We start from the raw sequence: 27,963 nt of genomic DNA on the forward strand, positions 1-27,963 counted from the left end.
GAAATGGAAAATATATCAGAATATAGTAGAATTGATTTGGACAAGATTTATAGAAGGCTGATTTCAACTTGCTTAAAAAATTTTAGGCACTGTTTAAATGCCTTTTGATAGTCTTCTATGATAACCATGGGACGACGGATCGAGCCGATAACACGGCCAAATTAACGGTAAGTTTAATTTAACATAATCTAAAAGAGTAAGTAGTTAGGTAATCTTACCTCGTCATTTAATTTAATTACAGACAAACCAAATTAACTCTGAGAGGTGTTTGTGATGAGACAATATTTGTATCTGCATGCAATGATAATTAAATTAACTAATTAAAAGTAATTAAAGTGCTATGTGGTTCTCGGCACCAATAAAAATAGAATAGGACCACTCCATCTTTTTCCCATTGATGTTGTAAATGGCGTCTAAAGGATAGGCTTTTAAACTTGAGATTCTTTTTTTAGACAATGGGTTAGCAACCTGTCACTTAACTCTATCGTAACTATCATTAAGCCAAACAGCTGAACGTGGCCTATCAGTCTTTTGAAGACTGTTGGCTCTGTCAACCCCCGAGTGATATAGACGTGGTTATATCTATACTATAATATTATAAAGCTGAAGAGTTTGTTTGTTTGTTTGAACGCGCTAATCTTAGGAATTGTAAAATTCTTTTTGTGTTGAAAAGACCATTTATCTAGGAAGGCTTTAGGCTATATAAAATCACGCTGTAACTATAAGGAGCGAAGAAATAATGGAAAATGTGATATTCCACGCGGACGAAGTCGCGTAGCTAATGTATGTACTTAATTCAAAGTAGGACAATAAAATGAAACAGCAATACCAAATACAAATTATATTAACTACATCTAAGCGGCGTCCTTCCATTCGGGACCCCTATCGTACGGGTGTTTGTGTAGATGTCTTCGGTGGGGCCTGGCCGTTGCGCTGGTCAGTCTCTCGGCCACCTTCTCCTGTAGACCCTTGTCTACGGAAGCATCGGTTATTCTACCCTTGACCGCGAACCTGCCGAGCAGTTCCTTGTCTTCGTCCATGATGTCGCCACCGCCGCCGTCATCGTAAAAATCGTCTTGTTCTTCATCGCCCCAGTCTGGGTCTTCATCGGAACCGTCTTTTTCAGTTCTGAAAATTACGTACATACATACATAAATTCACGACTCGCTCCCGGAAGTCGGGTAGGAAGAGACTATTGCACTTGCCACGATCTCTGAATACTTCTTTCGCTTCGTCCACATTCATAACTGTCATCATGCAAGCTAAGCAAATTAAGGACGTCCTGGTAAAGGGTAAGGTCAAAAGTACCCGAAATCGCCGAGCTTGCATGAAGAGAGCGTAGGAAGTAAGCAGAATTCGTGGAAAGAGGTAGTCTCTGCCTACCCCTCCGGGAAAGAGGCGTGATTTTATGTATGTATGCAAGCTAAGCGGTCCTCTTCTGAAAATTGATGATTAATTTTAGTCGTTGTTATGAACATTATGTTTAGAAGTCGTGTGGTTTCCATTTGTGTGAAATAATATTTGTTCTTTTGTTTTAAAGTTTATTTTACTTTGAACGTTTTGTCAAAGTTATTTGCAGTCGTCAGCATAATTCACAATGAGATCAAAATAGTCATTAGTCCTGCACTCATCTGTTCTGAACCCGTACGAATTAGGACCCAGAAAACTGAATGAGAGGTCAGAAAGGATGAAAAGTCAATTAATTTGTTAAGTTTACGATATCTGGAATATTTTGTCCTTATCTGCCAGCAGTGAAATGGCAATTTTTAAGGCAAAAAAAGAAACGAAAGATATCACGTTTTCGCTCTCTCGCCAAGCGTCTGAACTGTAATCAGTATTACAGTTTTCATTTTTACAACAGTTAGAAAGTAATGTAAACAGCACTGTACTGACTGTATCAAATCATAGCATTAGTTATCAACCTACAAAGTAGCAGGAAATGTATTGATTTTGTTGACTGATATCGCAGTAAAAGACCGTCACGCGAAATATTTCCGTCACGCTATCAAAGATTGGCCACACCTACGTGATCGCTACTCAGAAGCCTATTCATTATACCAGGCTCATTAATTGTTTGTTAAGTATTTTGAGCCTACAGTATCTTCAGTATAAGTCTTAAGGTTTGATTAATGATTCATTTGTGAGAATCGTCAAACAAAACTATAGAGTTGCCTTTTCTCTGAAGTGTGTAATCAATAGAAGTAACCAAAAGAATTTCATGTACTTTGACTACAGCTTGTACAATTCTTTGAATCTCTTTACTACTTTTAATCTAGTAGCGCGAGAACAATTTGCATGATCTCCTATATTTTTGTGGCTTTAAAACCATATGAAAATCCTAGTTTTGAGATCAAAAACTCAACATCACGTAATTTTAAGTACATCGTCTTCAACCCTTTTTCTAAAGATCCCGCGATTTGTGGACTATTAACAATATAAACGCTTCCGTGCTCAGCCACTTACTTGATCCCTTTCAGCTTAAGCAGCAGTCTATCAGCCGCTGCAGTTACTTCCGACGACTGCGCCGGCACTTCGTCATCACTCATCCTTCGCTCCAGTTTCTGCAGCGCTGAATCCGCACGATTGGTCAAGTCGACAAACTTCTCTGTCAGTTGTTGTAGCTCTATCTCTTTCATAGTTGTTTGTGAAGCATTACGGAATACGCTTTCCAGACGCCGGCAGGTAGCATCGTTCTGAAGAAATTCGTTAAGGATATTAACTTCTTTACTCATGCCAGGAAAATGATTCCTAATACAATTATTAGTAGACCATGTATCCAATACGGGTTAGGTTTACCTGCAAAGGTTGCGGAGGTCAGATGGGAGTTGCTTCGTCTATAAACCTGACTCACCCTGTTTAGGATTCATGGTCAAAGGCATACCCCAGGCTCCTCTCCAGAGAGGTGAGAATGCAACTGGGATTAAAGCCAAGAGGAAGAACAATTATTAATAGATACTTATAATGCTAGGGGGATATAACTGAACTATTTTGATAGAAGCCGACCATGCTTGGTGATGGCGGCATCATCTTCAAGAATATTAATGAAGCTATTTTTATACCAGCAGTTGTTTTTATCAGAATATAAGGCCTGGACTTACTTGTGTGGTCCTTCCCGTGTTGAGCAGTTTCATAACTTTGCTGTTGTGATTGCGCATCGTGATTTGTATGTTTTGTAATTCGTGGAATGTGGATGCAGTCCTGAAAGTAATTTATTCAGTAAAGTATGTGCATGTGAACAGATGTGTAGTTTTACATACAATCACATAAATGTAATGCAATTTGAAATATTACGTGCCAATTTTAGATGTTATATGATAAAGTATCGTAACATGATATATCTTAAGTTTAGCAAGATACCGGAAGGTATTGAGTGTTTGTTGAACTATGACTTATTCAAGAAAAAAATATTTAGCTGTCTTTTTGAACATACAATTAACATTGCCCATGAATTCCTCAATTGTAGATAGTAATATAATTTATTCAAAAACTTTATTTTAATCAAATACTGACTACTATGAAATTACTATTTACGTAACAATATCATCATTTTATTTAGTGATGTATTTATTTGACTTATGTGTTATATATTTATACTATTTGCATCATGATTATAATGTTTCTCATCTTCGCGTTCATATTCTAGTTGCACCCTCCACTTTTTTACTTCGGCCTCTGCCTCAATGTCACCATTTTCATCATCATCTCACAATCCATGTTTTCAAGCTATTTCCCCTTTACTTCGTTCTCCAACAGTCTCGTTTAGTTTAGATATTTCTTCTTCCTTTACACAGTTACTATTGATTTGACACTCACTTGTTTATGAGAGAATCGATCAGTTTATCCAGCACATCAGCCACGTGGGTGGGGTCGTCAAGTTGGACGCGTTGGCAAGAGTCGACGAATCTCTTTTGTGTGTCCAAAACTTCTTGTATCTGAAACATAAATGTTATTTATCTTAAAGAGATTTATTGATGAAATTTTATCGTTATTCTAATTGGACTTGACATTTAGGTTTAGCCTTGACTTTAAAGCTATATTGTCGTTTGGCGGCTACCTGCTTGGTTGCTGCGTTCTTCTGCTTTTAACTTATGCACAAAACATGAATTAGTTTTGTGTTAATTTTTATTGCACTTATTCATTCATCTCAGACAAACTATTTCTACACAATCTCCAAAAAGTTGCATGCGCTAAAGCCGCCTTTTGCGCATTACGTAAATTATTTCATACATTGTTATTCTTATGTGCAATAAAGGCAATTGAACTTATTTATCAATTCAATTCGGCTTTGCGTGTCTATTCTCGACGTCACAGTGGGTCACGTTCTTTTATTTCGAAATTTACAACATTACTTGAAGTATGACGACATTGATCATTCACCTTGGTGTCAATTTTGTTGGTCTTCTCATTGAGTCTTCTAACAAACACCGTTTCGAGATCGGCCGTGTTCAGCCTGGCGTCTCGCTGCCGCCTGGCCAGGGTTCTGACGCCGTCTGCCAGTTCTCTCCTGGTCGCGTTCACCAGGGACAGCCCGTCTCGCATCAGGGATTCCAGAACTAACCCGCGATGCCAAGTGTCTGCGTATGCGCCGTTTACCTGAAAAATGGAAGGATTTTTGTGATGAAAAGTGGTTAGTATGATTTGGCCTAGGTTTAGCAAACCATCAAGATAAAGTAGTTCTCTCTCATCTTTGATTTGTCCCATTCAATATTGTAGTTAGGTACCCGGGGTCCGATTTCCGACATTTATCTCTCCACGTCGAGTTATAGTAAGTCATGAAGTTATTCGAAAACGGTGACTTATTTTTAGCTGTACATTAATTCATTGAGCACGCATTTTTTTTGTTACAAGTTTTGTAGTACATATATAAAATATTTGGAATAATCTGTTCATGTTATTTCATTCATAAGTTGATCTTGACAAAAAGTTACCTTGTCTAGTAAACGCCTGTGCAAGTCAATCTGACTGGTCAAATTCTGCGCGACCTCTGCCACTCTCATCTGGCTTTTCTCTATCCTCTGATTGCTGTCCTTGATAGATGTCTGAAAAGTAAAATAGAAAAGAAATTAGCTATTTATTTTGTGGACCAACTGCAGTACTATTATTGGTATAATTTTTCTGATTTATACATTTTAGATTCTAGAGTTATCTTTTTAAGCTGTTTTTTGTTACAATATCAAAGTAGCTGTATATATATATATAAATATATATATATTTCTGAGCTTTCTGTAGATATGAACTGAACATATTAGTTGGTATACATCAGCAATCTAGATTGCTAATATCATAAACAACAACATTTTTTTCTTCGACTTTTTTGATGCTTACGAATATAAGCTTTTTTTAAAAATATAAACTCACTTGTACAGTAATTTGCAGCATGTGAAGTCGATGCTCTAATCTCTCGGCCGCCAATTGAGCTCTCTCTTGCTTCATAAAGAACGAGGACTCTAGCCGATCTGCAAATTGATCCACATTTTTTTTACCATGTCTAAGTGTCAATTGTGACCGAATAAATATCTTGGACTTTTTTTGGAATAAAATTAACTAAACTGCATGGTCTTCATAAATTGGTTTTAGTTAATCATTCAGTGCATATAACACGATCAGACATTCCACATGTAATATAAGATTCGTTTTCACCATGAGCAAGGATTCATTCACATTCAAATATGACCGTTTTTCTGGTGCAGTGACTTGAGTATTCAAATGCAGATCTGCCGCTGAAAGCGAACTGACTTGAATATCAACATTTGATGCACGCAGGATGACATCCATACGCAATAATGAATGAGCCGTTTTTGTGAATGGCATGGACATCCTATATTTTACAGTTAAATCTGTAAACGGAATTTTATTAGTCGCGTTATGGTTTGGATGTACAAAATAAACCATGTCACACACATTTCATTTTCTTTATTAGACCCTGCAGCTGTTTTTAATACTTCTAGAAACTACTTTTTGGTGTAGAGTTTAATATTGATAATTTTGTTCTCTAACACCAAAGTATGTGAAGTATTGGTCTAAATAAAATAATAATAAGAATTCCTTTTTGCTTCTTTACGCGCTCTTAATACAATTATACTACTATTAATTAATTAATAATAGTTAACAAAATTTCCGCGCCAACTCATCTTATTATCTTTCAGATATTTTCCCGTCTTTACAGTGACTAACATAACTTTATGGTCTACAACTAGTCTACATTCATATTGATCATATTTCAAACATTGTTCCTAGAAATGGCAACGTTAATATTCATACGGCCCTAAGCTAGCGGATCCTTTTACCAATTGATTAACCGTTTTGTTTGGTCAATTGTGGTCCCGGGGACTATTGCGAAAGTCGGGATGGTTAAATGCTAAAATAGGATGTGACACAATGGTATCACGGGTCGTGGATCGCGGCCTACCATGATCATGTACTTTAACAGTGACAGCTTTATTTATTTTTCCATATAAAGAGTTAGCTGGTGTTTTAGAAATTTGATTTATTAACTGCTAATAGCACTCCACAAAATATAATGTTCCTATTAGCTCTTGAAAACATCGTACTAGCAACGTTATATCATGAAAACTTTAATAGTTTAATTTTCTTAAGTTCGTTTCTGTCATTTGAAGTTTTGGAGTTGTCTGTAAGTGCTCTAAATAAATTCATTTAAATTCCCAAGGGGATTATCTGCTTAGTTTAGTGTTGGTTGAAGAATAAATTATTCATTCTTCTGATGTTAAATCTGGTTATATCCTAACTTCTCTGGGGCGCCGAGGGTGCGTATTTTGACAAGATCCTGGATGAGTTTACACGAAGCTATTTCAGTCTGACATAACGGATCATGCACCTGCACCAGGTGATTGTGTTTATTCTCTTTGTCGCCTTTTGCAAAATCCGCGGGAAAGAAATGCGAGTGATCCTTTTCTATGAAAGTTATCCGAGAGCCACGTAAATAAGGAATACCGTACCAAGTTTATCCTGGATGAGGTCAAGCCGGCGAGCCTGCTTCGCTTGTACAGCGCTGATGGTGTCCAGGACCCGCAGGCGCTCTTCGATATTTGCAAGGATGCTAGTCAGATCCTGTAAGACAAAAACATGGAACTTTACTTGGCAATTCAGCAAAACACCAAATTTACTTCCCATATTACTTACTTAGTGAAGGTTAGCATTACTTAAAAACCTTCATGGTATTTTGTGAAAAGTGTGGAGAGGAAGACCTTTGTTAAAACAATTTACGAAGGTGGCATTATGAAATACAATTGTATTCACGGCTTTTCGAAATCGATGACTCACAAAAATTTGGCGAGACGAGTGATTTTCGTTAATATTAATATTCCGAATGTGTGTTGATTAAACGCAACCTTCTCATCTTTGTATTTCAACATAATCATTTCAAACAGAAGTTTTTGCACCGCCGTCGTTTGATTCAAGTTAATATGTTTATAATGAGAAGTCATAATATATTATTGAAATTCTGCGAAAGCAAAACTCGTTTGGTTTCATCGTCCTTTACTATTTTTTTCAACTAATTGACCTTGTTTCAGTTTTTGAGCAATAAGGTAACCCGCTTAACTGACACGGATGCAGGGCTTGTCATAAAGATAGTGGTGTTATAAAAATTCTCACTGCGCTGCTTACCGCCACGAATGTTGACGCCATCGTAAAACTCAATGGGATCCATCCGAGTTATAGTGTGTTTTACCGTTTATGGATTGTTATAATATACTACCTCGCAGTCAGTGTCTGAGAATGTGGAAACGTTTGTCATTTTCAGACTTTTTATTATTCGCCACGTCAGACTGGAGCTTCAGCTTCAATTATGATCATGTAATTTCGAACGGAGCATTGAATGTTACTAATTATGAAGTCATTTTTTGTTATATTTTCATTTTCATACCGCAAAAAGACTAATGAGTATGAAATACAAAATAAAGTTACAGAATTATTACTAACTAGATTTATAACCGAGTTGAAGTGCATTCCCGGCACCAATATAAAAAAAAAAGAATAGGACCACTCCATCTCTTTCCCTGTCGTAAATGGATGTTATTAAGAGATAGGCTTTTAAATTTGGGATTTAGGAGATTAGCTAGCTACCTGTCACTATGTGAATCTCAATTCCATCATCAAGCCAAACAACTAGACGTGATTATATGTATGTAGATTTATAACGAGGTTTATTTAAAGAGTTGTTTATCGTACAGTGTTTTCTTGCGATTAAATAACGACAGAAATTAGTGATGTCAATATTTCGGCTGATGTGCTTATTGGTCCATTAGTGCTGCTTACCTTAGATGTAGGTGCAGCTATAAGAATTGTATCTCGTATAGCTTTCCGAGACGAAATATCAGCAGAACTTAGTGATGTCAATATTTTTATTGTAATTGGACCACAAAGGGCTGTTTACCTTGGAAGTGTGAGTGGATTGGGAGTAGGAGGTCCTTAGACTGTGGGCCTCGGCGAGCGAGGTGCGCGCCAAGCAGAGGCACGCCAGCACCGCCGCAGCCGCGCTTAACATCGCCCCGCCTGGAATCAAAGTTGTGTTATATTTATTTATTTTTTGTTATTAATTGTTCAGAGCAGGTCAGCTAAGATTAAGGTATCGAGCGGAATGTTTTGGGTTTTGGATTTGTCAATTCATTTGTCTAAAGTCGAAGTTCATTAGTAGGACGATGTTGATGGATAAGACTTAAAATATTCGTAGTCACGTGTAGTAATTCATTTATTTGATTTACAGCTAAGAATTCCTATGATTTACAAATAATTATCCAAAGTTTTTGTCTAAATAAACTTCTATCAGTTTAGCTGCTAGCTAGAATATAGCGACAGCAGGTCATAAGATGTTTCTCTCTCTAATTTAATACAAGCAGCTTAAGCGATTAATTTCCAGTTAATTCCGAAGATTAACCGTTAATAAACGCAATAAGCTTCAACTCCTCAATATAAATTTTATGAAAAAATATAAATTTAATGTTCGTGTGAACATCAGAAAAATATCCTATCAACTTATGAAATTAATAAGAGCTTATGAAATTAAATATGTCTTTTTAATTCCCAGTTTGTAAAATCGCAACCTGTCGCTTGTAGATCCTGTTTCAGAGAGTGATAAATCTTTCAAGTTTGTCCTATATATATTTTGATTGTATTATTGAAGTTGTTTCAATTATCAAGTTCTGTAGCTATTCCTTTATCCAAAATAAGCCAAACGAATTGCAGAATAGAGTTATTAATAAAATTGAGCGCTCGAAATGTATAATTAACTAGATGCATCTAATTCAACTGTGTATAATAACAATGAGCATACGAAAATCACACCTTTAACTATTCATTATGAACGGTTATGTTGTTAGAAGTGCTCACTTTATTTCTCAATAATCATAGGTGCCTTGTTAAGGTTCATGAATGATCTATTTTAGACGCAAATCATAGCTGTTAAATTTCTGGTTTACGTTTTGCAATAAATGTAAAATATTTTTATGTTATGGCAACACTTATTCCCGCGCCCGCTCTCTTCTCTCTTTTTACTCTTACCTTTTAGTACGTATGTGCTTTTCTAATAAAGAGGAAAGAAGCGGGGGAAGTAATGTTGCCGTTACATAAAAATATTTAACAATAAACTAGATGGATAGATATAAAAACTTCTTACACCGCGCATACACGCAGGATACACTACATATGTTATGAGTAATATGTCCCCAGCCGTCAATATTTCAATTTCCAAAAATTTTTTGCATACAAATTTCTTTAGGATATCAGAACCCAATTGAAATATCTTATTGATGACTTTTTTGAATTTTGCTTTTAAATTTACAGCAATATTAATATTTTCTAATTTGTGTTTTTGAATATTTTTATTTTGTTTTCCTAAATGTGCTGTGTGGTACTAATACAAAAACGAATAGGACCACTCTTTCCTATGGATGTCGTTATACGCGACTAAGGGATAGGCTCATTGTAGGAAGTATAGTTATTAACGTTATTTATTCCTACAGAAGAAAGAAGGAGAAAAGAGGAGAAAATAATCAGTATTTAAATGTCTATATTATTCAACGTATATTTTAAGAACATCTAACATAAAAATTATTTTTGACATATCTCTGACAAACAACGTCATGGCAACCGTTGCTATGGCGTATACCAAGAAGGTTGCCTACACTCATAAAATTGAGTCTTTTTAGGCGATGGGCTAGCGACCTCTGATTATTTGAATCTCAATTCTATCATTAAGCCAAACAGCTGAACGAGGCGTATCAGTTTTTACAAGACTGTTGGCTCCGTCTACCCCACAAGAGATATAGACGTGATTATATGTATGTACGTTTTCCTATCACCAGCTCTCACTCACACACGATCAAATTATTGAGCAAGAGACAAGCTTTGTTATTTCCTACTGCGCTCGGCATGATATGTTCAGACATGATTTGTACGAGATTATCACTGTTTATTGTTACATCTCCTTTGTTAGGAGAGTTCTCGGCAAAATAAACCGGGATAATCGCCTTATGGCGCGCACCTTTATGCATTACAGCTGTTATAATCCCGTATAAGGCGTAAACGGGGTCTATAAGGAAGCCATTACTTCCTGGTCTATTATAATGACACTATGAGTAAAATCTGAATGGGCTGTTAATTGTAACATTTTAGGATTACGATTTCTTATAAGATTTTAGACAAAATGTAACTGTCAAAATAAAGTTTTACCAGACATCAATATGAGGAAATAGATTAGCATGGAATGTATCCCGAATAATCATCATAACCTTGATGTTTGTATTTTTTCTATTCCTATATTCACATCCTTACTTGATCTTTCGTAATAGTCGTCTTGTTAAATTTAAATCCCAAGAAGTTTTTATATAAAATTTTCATTACAGCTACACTAAAACACTCATGTTCATTCACAACTTTCCTATCATCTTCAACATTTATCCGTTTGCAATATACAACGCGCAAGCGCATCCTGTCACACGGAGCAGTTGTTCTTTCACAACTTTGTATGTAAATCGCATGTGAGGCACAAAGTCGGAGGTGCGGGTTGCGTTCGCGTCTCGTCATTGGCTCTATGACATGCATTGTTTATATCGGCGATCAGCAGGTGTGCCGTCTCGTCCTGTTTATGTGCATCTATTTATTTGCATTCCGGTGCAGTTCGTGCACCCCGGATTATCATTGTCTGTGCGCCCACGCACTGAGGTCAGGCTTTCATCAGCCCATGTGGAGCAAATTAGGAAAAGTATAGACACGTTTGTATCAACGATGAAGATTTTTTTCGTAAAAATATATTTACCTGCCTTCTTTTATATATTAGTTTCATTATATTTTGAAACAATGCAATTAATTTGACGAAATATTCGTGTTGAATCCTTAGTTTTATACTCATTCACATTTTTTAAACACATTCACATTCGTCCACGATTAAGATTTATGAAAATTAAATTTGTTAATTTACGTCCGGTGAAAATGCTGCAGCGTAGTTTGTTCCGCCGCTTTGAAAGCGGTAGTAAATTTAATTGTATCCAATTTTGAAAATAAATCTATTTTTATCTATAATTAATTCCGCCCGTTTAACTTGTATCGGTTAAAGTCGTAATATAGGTGCGTATTTGCCAGCTCTGGGTCCATTGTCTGAATCTGTTGAAAGATACAGTTTAGATAGAGTTATATATGTTGATTGATGTTATATAGAGTTTGACTAGCCACGTTTCTTGTAAATACGTTGTGGAATGCAACTGCTACATTTGTTTATGGTAAAACTAGAGAATCGTCCTGTTTTGTTGCCACTTTTTCTTTACTTCGTTTATTTGATGAGCCAATGTTTTTTTTTTAGTTCTTATTCGGTGAACATGTATGCAGTACAGAAATTTTATTATGTGCTTTCTGTCCTCTGCTTATTTTGTGACATTCGTCTGTCGTGAGCGCTACACGTGCTTTGGTTACGTGATTATCGTCTGCCTATTATAATGTCAATCCTACGTTATTACTCTTTTTGTGAATCATTTGGTATAAATTTTACATTCAACGCGCACATTATAAAGATTTCCATTTCTGTCAATATTATTGAAGAAAATTTTATATTAAGTGGATATGAATTATGAAATATTGATGGAGCAGGTGTTAGATGAAGAAAGTGAAATTATATTGGAAGGAGAAACCACGTCTTATCTCGTAAATAAGACACAAATAATGTATCTTACTAATATATATATATTGAAAAAATGTTTTATTTAAATTGGGTTTCACCATTTCCAGAAATATAACAGTTACACATAATTGTCAATGTCGTACAAAAATAAATATCGACTACCATAATTTTAAATCAGATGTCAATATTTGCTCATAGCATACAGCTCGTAACGACTGCGTGAAAACCGACACTTTTAACCCTTAAATGGATGATTTTTTTTTCACGTTTTAAAAAAATTTATTTGTGTAAAAGACGTGTATTACTGTTTAGGAAAAATGAGTAAAAAAATCTAGACATGAATTTACTATACTTTTTTTGCAATAATATGAGTGTTGTTTATAAACTACATTGCGCATTCATTGATGTTTTGCAAGTATGGATAAAATAAGAGTGGATATTGTTTTTGAAATGTATTTATTTATTCTTCATTATGATATTTATAAAAACAATTGCTTTTTTTCGTATCACATAAAGACACACGCACATTTTAAATGTAAAGCCTGAACATTTCGGGAATTTGCACCTCTGCTGCTTATCCAGCCAAACTGCCCAATGACATGTCTGATCTAGTCTGACGTATTTCAAAGGAATTGCTTGAGCTGGTCCACGGAACTTCTTCATTACAAGTGCTCTTTGTATTGTGCTCCTACTTGGTCGACCATGTTTAGCGCCATTTGCAGGTAGACCCAATTTGCAGAGGGTTTCAGCAAGTTCTAGCCTGAATGTACCCAAATTGAGAAGTTGATCATTTCCTTTCATATTGTTTACCTTCTTGAACATAACCCATGAATTTATAACTGCGAGGTCCAGGAAATGATAAAATAAGCGGATCGTCCACTTGCGGCTCTTGATTGTGATGTGATAACGACCTATAAATGAGTCTAATAAGTCCACGCCTCCCATGTGGGCATTGTACTCTTTTATTACTTTGGGGCATGGAATAGCAACTCTCTCTTCGATTTATCAAAGCGTGTGACTGTGGTTGCTGGTTCTGCTCCTACGTAAGTAGAAAGAAGGTTAACGGGCTTGTTATCTTTCCACACAACAGCACTTACGTCAATATCATCCACAGTCGCCACGTTTTCCTCATAGAATCCTCTGGCTACGTTTCTTTTTCATTATAGTGTTTTTTTCAGGCAATTTGCAGATTCTCAATCGGTTTACTCTTACTGTTCCCAGTGAGAAGTTCCTTCTGTGAGAAAATGCTTCCAGTATCTGAGTTTCTCCCCTAAAAATAAGGCTGTCTTCAGCAGTAACAAGATTCCGTTTTCGCCAAACCAGAGGTCGTTTAGAAATCCCTTGTGATCTACTCTGGGGTGCTGCTTCTTCGGCTTCCAAAATAGCAGGGTTTGGCATATTTTCATCGTTGTCGATGACAAGAGGAGGATCAGCATCCACTTTATCAGACTAGGCATTCTCACCTTCATCACTATTTTCAAGGTCTCGAAGAACATCTCGAGCTGTTTGATAATAGTGACCTTCATCCTCTACTTCGGAGTCTGACCCGTCTAAGCCATCTTCTGAATCTTCAAGAGTTTCTAAATACTTTGTAATTTCGCTTTCTAGTAATCGCGGCATGCGGAAAAGCAAAATAAAAATTCTTCACCAAACATGCGTTTATTTAGCAGGCAATGCGCATTGTAGTTTTCCTACAACATACCATATTTTGCCTTATTCAACAGCAGCAACAAATTATTTTCAATGTTTTACAACATAAACATGCAATTGAAGATATAATCAAGCAAATAAAAATATGTTTTATACTTACATTATATTTTATCAAAGTCCGAACACAGCTACAAAACTTAGTTTCGCGCCACTAGAAAACTTTTCTTCAAAGTGACATTTGACATTACCTTTATTTCAAATGCATAAAAATATTGGATAGTGCCAACATTAAAAGAAGTACAAAATTCGTTCAGAAATAAGAACTAGTTGTCAAAAATAACAAAACATTAATAGAAGGTCAATTTTATCTGTGATGTTTAGTATGTTGTTTAAAAACAACATTATCCATTTAAGGGTTAAATAATGTTTTATTAGAGTAGGTATAATTAACAGGTGTTCGGTAATGAGTGAGCTCTTTAATGTCTGTGCGAAGGAAATTATCGGTGTATTATACCGGTGATGGCGGCTAGTGCGCTCATTTCGGTAACCGGCCCGATTCGACGCGGCACCGAGATGTGTATCAATGTTAATTGACATCCGATCACACGTCCAAGCAGAACATAGCGGCTCTCGGACTTACGAGTCCGTCCAACCCATCAATACCAACATTGCCAGCACATCATCAATGAATGACTATACATCAATTTCGTTTAATGAGACTATAATGAAAGAGCGTCCCGCATTATTAAAGACTGATAAAAAAAGCATTTGTAATATCACGCTTTACTTGAACCCCGTTGGACATGTCACGGCTTCTCGTAAAGAACGTCAAATGCGAGTTAAATTGACGGAACCCCTCATTAAATTCTTGTTCCTGTTCCATACCTGGAGGCAATCGAAAATCCAGAAAGGGAAAGGCTGATTTGGAGTGCGTCGACCCGATCACGCGACTCGCCGTGCAATGCTGAAATCCGTCAATAATATTCGTAATTCATTGTTTGAGTACTGGAGCTTTATTGACGGTCTGAACAGTGCAATTTTCGGCATATTACAGTTACTGGATCGTAAAATCGTTCCTGGAAATGCGTGTCTAAGCACGCTTTGAATTAGCTGGAGTGAGGCGGATGTGTAGCTGCAGTCGGTGCCGTCTCTTGTCAAAGTTCAGTGGAGCTGGAAGACGGCCAACGCGGCTGCGTCCACTTCCAGGTGCTAACACGAGCTCTCATTACGTCTTATTGGGGTGCAAGTGTTCTGATCAAACTAATTAATGTCTATGTGAATTATCTTCATCATAAATCATTCTGCAGTCGTAAAGACATCTCCATGATTTTCCTCAAGTTATGTAACTTGCATTATTATAACTGCCAATCATTCATAAATAAGCCATTTTGTCTAAATAGTGTGAGATCCAACGACGCTTGGAAAAAAAAATAACTACAGATTTATACAAAGTCACTGGCCTTTCTTCTTGCCCTTGTCCTATTATAAGCGAGCTTCCTGGTGAGATCACGTTTATTTCAATGCTCCTGCTGCCGCCGTATCTCTCCTGTCCCTTTGTCTACTGTCTAACTCGCTCTAATGTTTTGAGGCAATTTATTTCAACAAATAGACGGCTCGCACAAGCGGCCGTGGAAATTAATCTGATCTTTATCCTGCCGAGTCATGCGGCTTCCGTTGTTAAATTAAAATGTTGGGAAGGAAGATGTTCTATTATGTTTTTTTCTTTGCTTTTAATATCGTAGGCGAGATTAGAGACCACCCTATAAAAGTCATCGCCGGTTTTTCCATTTTGAGAATGTGTTGTGCTTGTGGACTTTAATATTTTGTCAAATAATTTCAAATCCATTTGGCGTGTTGATTGAAATAACTTAAATAGTTTATGTTACTGTTAACATTTTTATTAAAAGTGTTACCATATTTGTGAATTGTTTAAGATCTTCCATTCAAACTGGCATTACATCACGTACTTAATAAGATTTTCCTAATCCTCATTGAATAACAAGTGTGCTGTCAAGTTCACGAAGGTTAATTCTTAATGATGACAAATGACACTGAACACTAGTTAAATCCTTTAAGTTTAGCATAATACGGCCAGACACGTGTACATGAGGATGTTAATGTAGATGTTTATAAAGAAGGCGGTCAGCGAGACACTATTAATGTGAATGCCCGCATCCACCTTTCGAAGACATGATAATATGGCCAGTAAATAACTTGAAGTCAACGGATTTAGTACAAAATTTTACATATTTGTGTTGTATATCATTTTGAGATGGAACTCAGAATGATTAATTAGATTTTAACGTGTATTTAGTGAGCAGGTGGTAGTGTTGGTATCATTGGAATTCAGTTAAACATGTTTTCTGAGTTCAGCTTCGCTCTGGGCGCGGTGAGTCGTGCCAGCTCCACGCGTCTCCATCTGCGCGGTGGAATGTCGTCGGTTTGGCGATTATAAATTTACCTTCGTTTGCAATTTCATGACTCACCATTCCACCAGCCTCCTCTTATGAAGTGTCACTTCACCATCGAACAATGAGTAATCGTTTCTTAATGGCAACGCGAAAGTTTCTTTGTTTGGTCACTGTATTTCCATTGATATGTTTGCATTTTGTTTTTACTTTCTTAGTTCTAGCTTCCTACACATTTTCTTTATTTTTTTAATCAATCCCAAACGATTATTTATACTAACGGTTTAGTTTGTTTCTAAGCAACCCATTGCTCGGAGTCTCTCGCGCATCATTTACGTCAGCGGACGCTACGATGGATTCATGTCCATCAGTTGATGTATATGATACGTGTCTGCATGTATGTGGGTGTACCCACTATGGGGCTCGTTAGTACACTTGATGACATGTGTTAACTAAAAACGTTATGACTGACAGTTAAGTGCATAAATACCCACGAATTTATCCTCGAAAGTTTATCTCCCGTGCACTTTGTTAGCTATTCTATTGCAATCGCGACAGATAACTAGGAGTGCTCCTAGATCGTGTTATCAGTTTAACTTAGGTCGCGTCACCGTTTGTCCTCATTTCGGTAAATTATGTCCGACAGTGATACATTTCTAAAGAAAACATTAATCCTTTAGTTGTTAAACATTAGAAACTGTAAACATTTGCGACGGTTTTCACAGCATGAAGAAAGTTTGAAAGTTGAGTGTGTCGAATTTGTATTGTTGGCATAGGTATTGTTGGGTAGAAATTGACCAGGTCCTTGAACCGCTTACGCGACTGCAGCTTTCTGCAAGTGGGTTAACGCGGCGCAGACGGCGCGGCGCGGCTCGCCACCATACGCAAACCGGATGGCTATTAATCGTGCCTTAGATATACCATTACAGTATTTTGAATTTGCTAGCTATCTAGATAAAATTTAAAACAATGATATAATAGAAACAGGAATAACAATGACACTTGGCGAAAACGAAATCTTATCTCCGGGTGTATAGAGAGTTAATGGATTTTGTTTCCTAATATCAGTGCTTTTAACTTACGTAAATGTTTTGTAACTGCTACCGTTTATCTGCTTTATAGACACCGATATGTGATTATTATTCAGATTCAATAAACTATTGACTACGTAACTGTGGGTAGGACCGAAGGAAGGAAAGTTATATCACGTATCAATTTGGTGGTCTCACAAACGTCAATAAATTGAGTAAACCCGCTCTGGGCTGCGTACCTTTATTATGATTTTTTTTACGTAAAAGAATATCATGTGAATAGTACTTAAGTAATTTTTAATATCGCTCCACACGCACTCAGCTGTTGGTTGCTTTGAATGATGCGCTGTTGCATGACCAGAAATAGTTACAAGGGATTAGAACCGATAATCATTTTAATGTTCTGATCGGAAAAGAAGTCAGTGGAGCATGCAGCTTTATTTGTCTGGATGTTATGATGAATCTTGTCGTATTTGTTATTTAAATTACCGATTTTATTTATACAAAGCGAATAAATAATGTAAATATTATCATCTTAAGTTTTGCGCTAAAATTTATCGCTAGTCAAGAATGCTAAGTAAACACTTAAGTAATTATGTGATATAAATACATAATTCAAGATTCAAGAATTGTGAAATGTCTGAATAACATATTTGAGTGTGGGCTAGGCGTAGGAACGTTGTCACAACTCTAGGCAATCTGAAATTCTAAACGCTACATCATGCACACACTATGTCCGTCATTTGCCACTCCTAAAAGCTCAGCAGACATTTATCGAAACACCCCAAAGCAAAGAAAACAATGCACATTGCATGACACAACATAACGCAATTGTGCGTTAAAGTTGTGTTCAAAAATTCCTACCGCTTGTCTAAACATCTGTCAACTTACGAAACTCCAAAAACATTTTCATTTGAGTTACATAGAATATAATCCCCATTAGACACCGTGATGTCATTGCTTACATTATTTTAGTGAGACAATGCTTAGAAAGGATTCTGATTCATAGCCGTCGTATAACCTGGCGTCTGGCATGTCAGGGGGTCAACCCGTCAGGTTCAATGTCTTCACGGTAATGCGTAGTGAGTGATGGAAGAACACCTTTGAAACAATGTGGTGGAAGCCGCGTAAAAAGTAGGAAGTGAGATAGTGTGTTAAGTATGGCTCAAAAGCTTTTGTCTTTAAATTCTTGATATGATATCGTTTGACAGTTTCAAGTTATTTTTGTGTCTTGTTACTGTGTTTAAGGTTGAATTGTATTTGCCTTACATAAATTTGCTCCTCACGCTTTTAAACTTGTAGCTACATTGCATGATTGTAAGCTATCTGTTTTTGTTTTTCAAATTAATGAGTATATTCTAAGAAATTGATATAAAAGGAAAAAGGACTGAAAAGGTATGGTTTAGATTATAATGATGCTCAAAATCTTTATATGATTGCGTATTATGAATTATTGCAATGTTGTTAATGACTTATTCAACATATCAATAATCAAGACGTTTCTTGATTCTCTGAATACAGTAACTAATATTCACAGTCTGCTCGTTCACCTTCGGCACGAACCCGTAACTTACAAATGTTAGACGGTACATTCAGCTAATCGAATTATATTCCATGAGTTTCTTAGGTTGCTGTCATTATTGCTAAATAGAAATTAATTTGGATAGCTTGATTTGCTGTTGCGTGTACCAAAACCGGCTGCGACATTATCTTAATTACAATATTTGCATGCCGATGATCAGCTCCCTAGAATCCGCATTAAGCGGCATGGCGACATCTCAGTAACTCTTAGTTGTCTTAGTAGTCTCACTAATTCATAATTTGCTTACTCTATATACGAAGTAGGGTTTTGTATAGTTTCATAAGTATTCAAGGTAAGAATACTACACATTATTCCACAGTAATGCCTATTTCTTAGACCTAAGAACAAGAGCTTCCACGGCATTGTATTTTGGTTTAGAGATTTTAAAGCTGCTCTTCTTAAATATGTCATCGGATTGTTTGCCTTCTGTTCAATTCATTTCTTGTCTGATAGTCTTCCACCTGTCATAAATCCTGTTTTTACATCCTCACCTCACTGGACTACGTAGAGGAATTGACTAGATTGGATAAGTCGGGTTTTTACACGAAGTCATAAAGTACATGATTATTCTTTAAAAATATCAAATAAGCAGCAGTTGCAGCAGTCTTGTTATTGATAAGTGTTATGATATGAATATTAAATTGCCAGAATTTCTTCGTATGATTATCAACATCACTTTAACAGAAAGTAACGCCACTAGTAAATTATATTATTCGACATTTCCTAATGCTATCCATGAATGTCATCATCACATCTACAATTAACGGTGCACTGCTATTAATATTTCTGTTTAGTTTGGTCGTGATGAATTTAAATTTAAAGTGACATTTCTAAATATAGGCTTAGTTGCTATCTTCAAAATTTTTATCCGTATAATCCCAACTGTTTATAGTACCGAAGAAGCTTCGAAATCTATGAAAATCGAAAGTGAGGTCCACTTTTTCTGGCGGGAATAGAAGGACTTACGTTCAACTATATATCGAAATTAATCTGCCAGTTTAAGCTCATTGTCAAATGCCATATTTAATAAGCTTATAAATTCTGCAGCAGTAGTGTCGGAACATAAAGCTTACTACCTACATCGACGACATAATGTTGGCCTGTCTAATATATCGTGTAATTTCATGACAAAACAGTGAGTGGGAATTTAATGTTTATCTTCATCATAGCTGTATGTTCTTAGAAAACAATCGATTTTCTTACATGTTTCAAATGTTGGTTACGAAATAGTGCTTTCACTTGCAACTGATACGCGCGGGAGTATGGAGGTTAAGAAAACATTGTTACATCTTCGTAATCGCGCTGATTCAGGTCCCGAAGTAAACCCTTTATACAAACGGAAAGTGTCGAAAATTAGCTATGTAAAATAAATTGAAATTTTTGTACCAAATTTCCATGAAGTGTGTCAGCCGTGAAATGTTATAATATGTACATACAGTTCCTGTAATATAAATAGGAACCTTTGGAAAATTATAAATCAAACCTTTTTAGTACACCCACAATATCTGTAACCAACAAATGCTGCAGTGTAGTTTGTTCCTCCGCTTCTTCTACACATGCGCTTTGGAAGCGACAGTATATATAATTAGATTTAAGTGATGTGACGTCAATAAGTGATACCTTACATTAAATTTGAAATTAATTCTGTTCTATCGAATATTTGTTGATATGTCTGGTATCGACGGTGACGGATTGGCGTCATCTGCTTGGATAAACTAAACAGGAACAACAAGCTATTACGTGCAAGCGATGGTTGATGGATGGAGAGATAAAGAACTTGTAATTCGAGACCTCCAGCACCAAAATTACCTGTGTGTAAAATCAACCGTGAGAAGGGATCCTTTTGTTGTAATAATTGACAAGGCAAGGAATAGATCTCACGTGAAATATATCTTTAACAAAAATGAACATTTTCTGCAGTGGCCTACATATATGCGCACTTGTAACACCGAATACAAATTATAACGATCAGATCGAGACGATGAAATAAATTCGATCTGTAAACCAGTTTTGCAATCCGCGTAGTCTCATAATTTTAGATGCCTATCGCATATTCTAACTGGACGTAAATAGTTTCACTTATTTAATCATATATATACATACATATAATCACATCTATATTCCTCGCGGAGTAGACAGAGCCAGCAGTCTTGAAAAGATTGATAGGCCATTGTGCAGCTATTTGGCTTTAAGATAGAATTGAGATTCAAATAGTGACAGGTTGCTAACCCATCGCATGACAGAGGAATTTCAAGTTTATAAGCCTATCCCTCAGTCGCCTTTAACGACATCCACGGGAAAGAGATGGAGTGGTCATATTCTTTTTCTATTGGTGCCGGGAACCACAAGGCACATCAAATTTTTAATTCAATTAAAGTTGTTGCATGAGAATTTAGATAATGCATTTAGGGATTGCACTATTAGACAAAATTAATTTAGGAATGTTTTAAAGAGATACATATAAACTATTGAAGATTTTATGCTTAGTCCATTTAAAGAGACAGAGCAAGTTTTGAAAACCTTTTCCGTATGCCGTACGCCTTCCTTCGTACGCAAAGAAATGAAGTGTCATAAAGCCGAAATACACAGAAGCTGTTTACACAGAGCAATTCTTTAATGGAAGCAGTAATGACACTCATTGAACAGGTTCGGGAAGTTTGTCCGTGTGTAAGGTATCATGTCTCGCGCCTCCAGAGACGTGTCGGGACGCCGGTAGACATGTTTGCGTGTTTGTGGACAAACAATACACTCGTTCGTATTGTGCCAGACGCAGCAACGACCTGTCTGTTTGTTCGTGCGACATACCCGTCTGTGTTCAATAGCATTTTTGTTTTTGGAGAGCTACCGGAGAGCTGTCATTGGTGTTGTTAGGGTAGGTCGTGCCGAAATTTTTGTTAAGTCTCTCCCAAAAATTCTATTGGCTTTTTTAATTTCGCACTGGGGATAATGTGGATTCGCTAAGCTTAGCTCTGTCTACAGTTTTTATTCAGGAAGTAATTTTTTTTTTGGCATTTTATACAATGCCGTGTGTTTCCCGGCACCAATAAAAAAAAGAGTAGGACCACTCCATCTCTTTGCCATGGATGTCGTAAAAGGCGACTAAGGGATAGGCTTATAAACTTGGGATTCCTCTTTAAGGCGATGGGCTATTATTTGAATCTCAATTCTATCATTAAGCCAAATAGCTGAACGTGGCCATTTAGTCTTCAAGACTGTTGGCTCTGTCTACCCCGCATGGGATATAGACGTGACCATATGTATGTGTCTATGTATTTTATACAAATTTTATAACAAAATTTAGTCAATGAAACTAACAACAAAATCATCTTTTCCCTCGTCGATATAACCTCTTGGCTACACTTAATAAAGATCGTATCGAGTTACAAATGGTATCCCGTCACAAGTCGAGAACACACGCAGGGTGTGTAGTTATTTGCCATCAACTGACAGTTTCAATATTGCAAATTACATTGAACAGTTATGTTGAACAGGAATAGCCCGGGGATGTTTGGTTTGCGGCACCAGCAATGGTAATTAAGGGCCACGGCTTTATTCATCACCCGGCAATTTACGGCATACATACATATGGTCACGACTATATCCCTTGTGGGGTAGACAGAGCCAACAGTCTTGAAAAGACTGATCGGCCACGTTCAGCTATTTGACTTAATGATAGAATTGAGATCCAAATAGTGACAGGTTGCTAGCCTGTCGCCTAAAAAAATAATCCCATGTTTGTAAGCCTAACCCTAAGTCGCCCTTTACGACATCCATGGGGGAAAAGATGGAGTGGTCCTATTCTTTTTTGTATTGGTGCCTGGAACCACACGGCACCAGCACTGATAATTAAGGTTCACGACTTTATACACCACTCTGCAATTTACGGGAGAAAGTCCGCGGACAGCCGCACTGTATGACCAATATTTATGGCCCTTAATTGTAATCTCACTGGACGTTGAATTCGCTTTACAAACTGAACACAGGTTTGCTCTCATGAAAGGAAATGCTACGGGTTATGTATCTATCGCTTACGGGATGTTATTGATTAAGCGTCGTATACGCGGTTTTGCGGTCGACCATACGGTAGTCGTGGAAGTGATTCAATATTGTTAACAGATGAGGCGGTCGGTTAGTCTACTCTCTACGGCCCTTACCCAACAACGCTCAAGGCGAACCCTTCATGATCTCTGACACGAATCGATACTTAATCGTTTATATGTAATAGCGTTTATTACGGTAGCGATACGATTACGCTGTGTTTAATTAGTGAAATCTTATGGTTTCTGAGGTTTTCTATCGATCTCCTTGACCGGTATGATATCATCGTTGCGAGTGTTTACTCTTATGCCCTTCACTGATTGCGCTTCCCACGTAATGTTGCAACGTTAGCTCCTGGGCTCCTAGGCCTACCAATTAGCAATAGTGTAAAGAGGTTAATTCCCGGTGATACTCATGCCAAGAATTGCATGTCTGAAAAAATTGATGTTACAGAGTCTGTTGCTTGTTTTGTAGAGTCTATTTTGGTGTTTGATTTAAATAAGAAAGAAATAAAACAAGTTCGGGATTAAAAGTTTAAGTATATGGATAAACATACACGTGCCGTGTGGTTCCCGGCACCAATAAAAAAAAATAGGTTAGGATTAAATAAATTGGCATTCCTCTTTTAGGCGATGGGCTTACAACCTGTCACTATTTGAATCTCAATTCTACCATTGAGCCAAGCAGCTGAGCGTGTCCATTCAGTCTTTTAATGCCTATTGGCTGTGTCTGCCTCGCGGGGCATGTAGACGTGATTATATGTTATAAACAAATATTGGTCTCATACAACCATACATACATCACGTATATATCCCATGCGGGGTAGACAGAGCCAACAGTCTGAAAAAGACGTTCAGCTGTATAGTTTAATGATAGAATTGAGATAAAAAATATATATTTTGTATTAATAAGTCGTTACATAGATTGTTTTCAGAAATATTTACATGCACAGGGAATGACCTGTTTATGCCACTGGTCATTATATCCAGTGCCTCCCAGTTGACTGCTGTCAGCCGCTAATGCCTTGATTTATGCCTTCACAGCTCTAGGTTCGTTCACATGCGCCTGCGCCTATAGATCGTTATAATTGGCTGCGGACGCAAAGTATCCTTAAACGGTAATGTCACATTAACAAATTCAGGGGTATGGCGATGTGACTCCATTTTGAGATAAAAAAAAAGTTAAATTGATTGACAAAATTACATAATGTTTTTGCAAAACCTTTGTCAGTAGTAGTACTATGTATTCGCATATTGCTTTTTACCTGTATGACAATTTTTGTTTATAAATATATTTAGAAAATGTGAACTATACTAATAACAAAGTTATCTAAGTATAATAAAGTAAAATTCCTAAATTCTATGTCCTGGCATATTTCTTAATATTTAAATCTTTTGTCTATAAAATAATATTAGCAAATAAATTTATTTTAAAGGAGCTATAAAATATATCGTGCCCAGATTTTAACATAGGAAAAAAGAAAAAGAAGCGACTTAGAAATAGGCTTATAAACTTGGGATTCTTATTTTAGGCGATGGACTAGCACCCTGTTACTACTTGAAGCTCAATTCTGCCAAACAGCTGAACGTGGCCTGTCAGTCTCTCCAGGACTGTTGGCCCTGTCTACCCCGCAAGGGATATAGACGTGACTATGTGTATATGTATGTATTTTAACATCCCACTACATACATCGTTTAATCTTAATATGAACGGTGTGGTGTTCACCTCATGACGTACAATATACAGTAATGTCGGCGGACCAGTCGCGATAACAGTACTGTGTCAATGTTTTATTGAATTTAATTATTAATTAAAATGACCCAATTCGATAGCGGGCAAACGTCGAAGAATTTTTCAGTCAACACACAAGATGTCATTGAAAAAGATTTACTCTCCATGCGTGACTCACGCACTTAACTGTTTAAAATTATATGCCTTAATATTTTCTTGAAGTATATAATATTTGAATAAAAATTATTTTGAACGAATTTTTTCTAAGAAAGGGCATATTTAGGGGTTCTAAGTCAGACTTGGCTTAGGCTATTTATTATATATAGGTACTTATAGTATAAAATTGTCTTTACAATTTTAGACCTTATCTAATGATGTCATCTCAAAATGCGATTACTATAGTAGTAAAAAGAATAGATCAAACAAATTTTATTAGCGTACTTGTAGTGCCACAAGTACCGGCTACTATACATAGACAATTCAACCTTTATGGGTTACAAGTTTTTACGGCGGGGAAAGATACCCGCCGAGGCATCTTAGGAATCCGGACGCATCTGTTTTTTTCTGCTAATGATAGAGAACGTACATTGTGCATATAAATAAACATCACTTTAGGGAATAAAGGCAATGCTCAATAAGTGTTAAAGCGATTGCTGGATTATTTATTTTATTTGTAGTTTTAAACATCGCGTGTTGGCTAACAATTTCTCGGCATTATTGTCGTTTTCGAAAGCCTTGATTTGAGTTAGTTAGTTCGTAGGACTTTAAGGAACCTGACCATTTTGCATAACTCAGAGATTTTGACTTCAAGATTATAAATTATCACCCAAAAAGGAAGAACAAACATGCTTTCTGTTCTACCTGAACAAGTAATAGCTTCACAAACTATTATAATTCCATGATATAAGACCCTCTCTGATCGCAAAGCGATTCGACACTTTACTGCAGAGGTTAAGTGTGGATAAAATTTAGTTTAGTGTCCTTTTAGTCTCGTGTAGATTTAGTTTACGCATTATTTATTAGCGACCCGGCCGACTGTACCGGTGGCCATGTTCGTAGTTAAGATAATAAAGTGTCAATACAGAAACGTGTATCGTAAAGGAATGCAGTGAATAATTAATTGAAAATTACGCCAATCAACGTTATTTTGTCAATTCGTTCAATATTGTTTTCTTTTTAATAATATAACACGGTGTTGTGTGTAAATTATCATCCACAAGTATGTACAAATTATCAAATGATTATTTCTCTCGAATAGTTCTTAAAGTATCTACAGTCCTCATATCTTATGTTACAATTCCCAAAGAAGAGAGCACAAGGACAAATTATATTGTTTCCGTTGAGTTCGCCACTTCGCTGGAAGATTCAAATGATTTTTGCACCCTGCCTTGTCAGCTATTCGTACTAATGTACAGATTTGTTACAATCCAACTCGATTTCGTCAGTATTCCTGCGCATGACCTGCCGAGCTTTGCCAGCGTCCCCTTTCGATCCGATGACTTTATTGCCGCCCTAGTCTTGTTTTATTACTCTAGTCTATTCGTAATTGCTGTGGTCTAGATCGACTAGTTCAGTGGTCGGTTTAATAATAACACTAATTTCTGTATTATTATTAACTACTGTATATAATTGTGCACCATAATTTTTTTTTAATTTAAGACTTGTGAAGAAGTTGTGACGTGAAGTCTAAAGTTTCTAAAAAAAAAATGAAAATCAAGATATGTTTTGGTGTGGTTAATTGCTGATTAAATTTAACCGCGCCATCTCTTTCTGTGTATGTACTCGTAAATAATTGTTGGTTATTTGTCGATTATTACAATCTAAAACTTAAGAGTAATCACATTTTAAAAAAGTGATTTTGCTCTCTATGGCAGTTCCTTTTGTCAAATTGTTGTATTATATTGATTGTTTAGAATAAAAAAATATTTTATCACACATAAAATAATATAAAAACGCACGCACTTTCAATAATTCCAATAGGATGTGGATGAAATTAGTTAAAACTTTGCCAATCTACACTCATTATTTTTATTTGATGATATCACAACTTGCACAAATACACAAGACGCTACCTGTTCAAAACCTGTATAATTATAATTGTGACCAAAATTTGCATATCTTATATCTTAACACGTTTATAATTTGGCCTTTTGCTTTTGTTTTGACGTGTTTAAACTGTCTGTGTTTTAAGCATTTAGTTAAATTTAAAAGAAATGGTTATATCCAAATGAAAAGTAAATTGTAGTAAAACTTACCTAATTTAAAATAAAAACTTATCCTTGGCGGTGTCAGATTGGATAATTAATGCAAACATATAATAAAACATTATATTTAAAACTTCCTTAAAATTACTATTTTTAGCTACAGTTGTCACAATATTTGCACGACGGATGTTGCGCGCGCAATCAAAACATTGTGATAATGTGATAAGATGATAGTGAACTCACCTACAGAACTAGGGATGAGCCAGATGCGTAGACCCAGAATTTTCTAGTACTTGAGCTAACACCGTCACTGAAACACCACTGTTTATTTCACTATTTATTTATGGATGCATGTTTTAAGTCGCGTGTTTATTTTGTGCGAGTTTTTGCGCGCGCGTTCGACAGGTCCGTCCGTCGCAGCATCAGCAGCGGTTCTGCTGGTCGATAGGGCTCCCAGCCACGCCGCGTGCGCGCGCGCAACTTTGCCAGCCGCTGAAGCCTTTTTTTCAGCAATTTTCCGGGCGGAACTTCCGCCCTTTAATGTTAAAAGTTTGAGTACTCGTACAGTCTTGATAATACTTGCCAAAAAAAGAAGAAAATGCTGCAGTGCAGTTTGTTACCGCTTCTTCTGCACTGACGCCTTGGAAGCGGCAGTAAACTTAGTTTTAAGTAATTTATTTCACGTCAACCAATGTTGTTAAACCCATACGTTTTGACAGTTATTAAGCGATACGAACTATCCTATAATAATGAAAAAAAATTTTGAATTTGGAATTTGAATTTGAATTTCATGGACAGAAAACGTTGAAACGTTGACATCAATGAGTTAATACTCCACAGACCAGAAATCGGTCGAATAAACTCCTATATTTATTTGTTACTTTTTTAAATACCTATCTGAAAACTAATTTTATGCAAATCAAATATATATCTGCCTATAACAATTTCGGATAATTTGCATTTGTTCTGCAGTTTTTTAAATTAATTCATTACAAATATACAAAAATACTTCGTTACAAATATACAATAAATCTTTTCTCTTTCTATTATTAATGTGGATTCGTGTGATATGAACATAAAAGCAGAAAACACTCAATTTAACTCTAAGCATGTCGTTGGTGCAATGTAATCAAACTTACAAATTCACAAACTCAACATTACGAGCATGGTTGAATAAAATCTGCACAAC

At 36.3% G+C, this 27,963-nt stretch overlaps 2 protein-coding genes across 4 annotated transcripts in view; one reads left to right on the forward strand and one right to left on the reverse strand.

Annotated features, from left to right (window-relative positions):
• The window catches only part of LOC106141103 (protein Shroom2), a 74,581-nt gene that overhangs the window by 1,985 nt on the left and 44,633 nt on the right, over positions 1 to 27,963 (forward strand). The gene's annotated exons all lie outside the window — the stretch shown is intronic.
• On the reverse strand, positions 836 to 27,194 carry LOC106130150 (uncharacterized). 2 transcript variants are annotated; one of them, XM_060945076.1, is made up of 10 exons: positions 27,018 to 27,194; positions 8,396 to 8,514; positions 6,957 to 7,068; positions 5,359 to 5,456; positions 4,929 to 5,039; positions 4,378 to 4,593; positions 3,814 to 3,932; positions 3,099 to 3,198; positions 2,464 to 2,693; positions 836 to 1,128 (listed from the first exon to the last, which is right to left on the reverse strand). In XM_060945076.1, the coding sequence occupies exons 2-10, from the start codon at positions 8,504 to 8,506 to the stop codon at positions 855 to 857; spliced, it is 1,371 nt and encodes a 456-aa protein (XP_060801059.1). In that variant the 5' UTR covers positions 8,507 to 8,514; positions 27,018 to 27,194; the 3' UTR covers positions 836 to 854. The 2 variants fall into 2 exon arrangements, with proteins under 2 accessions (XP_060801059.1, XP_060801060.1); XM_060945077.1 differs by lacking the exon at positions 27,018 to 27,194 and adding an exon at positions 26,826 to 26,852.

The sequence above is a fragment of the Amyelois transitella genome, chromosome 7 (assembly GCF_032362555.1).
Source record: "Amyelois transitella isolate CPQ chromosome 7, ilAmyTran1.1, whole genome shotgun sequence".
NCBI lineage: Eukaryota > Metazoa > Arthropoda > Insecta > Lepidoptera > Pyralidae > Amyelois > Amyelois transitella.

Excerpts from the sequence above, each read along its gene's own strand:
- LOC106130150 (XM_060945076.1), bottom strand. The coding sequence starts at position 8,506 with ATGTTAAGCGCGGCTGCGGCGGTGCTGGCGTGCCTCTGCTTGGCGCGC. Across the intron at positions 4,594-4,928 it reads ACAGGCGTTTACTAGACAAG|GTAAACGGCGCATACGCAGA; the intron begins GTAACTTTTTGT and ends TCCATTTTTCAG. Across the intron at positions 1,129-2,463 it reads CTTAAGCTGAAAGGGATCAA|AACTGAAAAAGACGGTTCCG; the intron begins GTAAGTGGCTGA and ends CGTAATTTTCAG.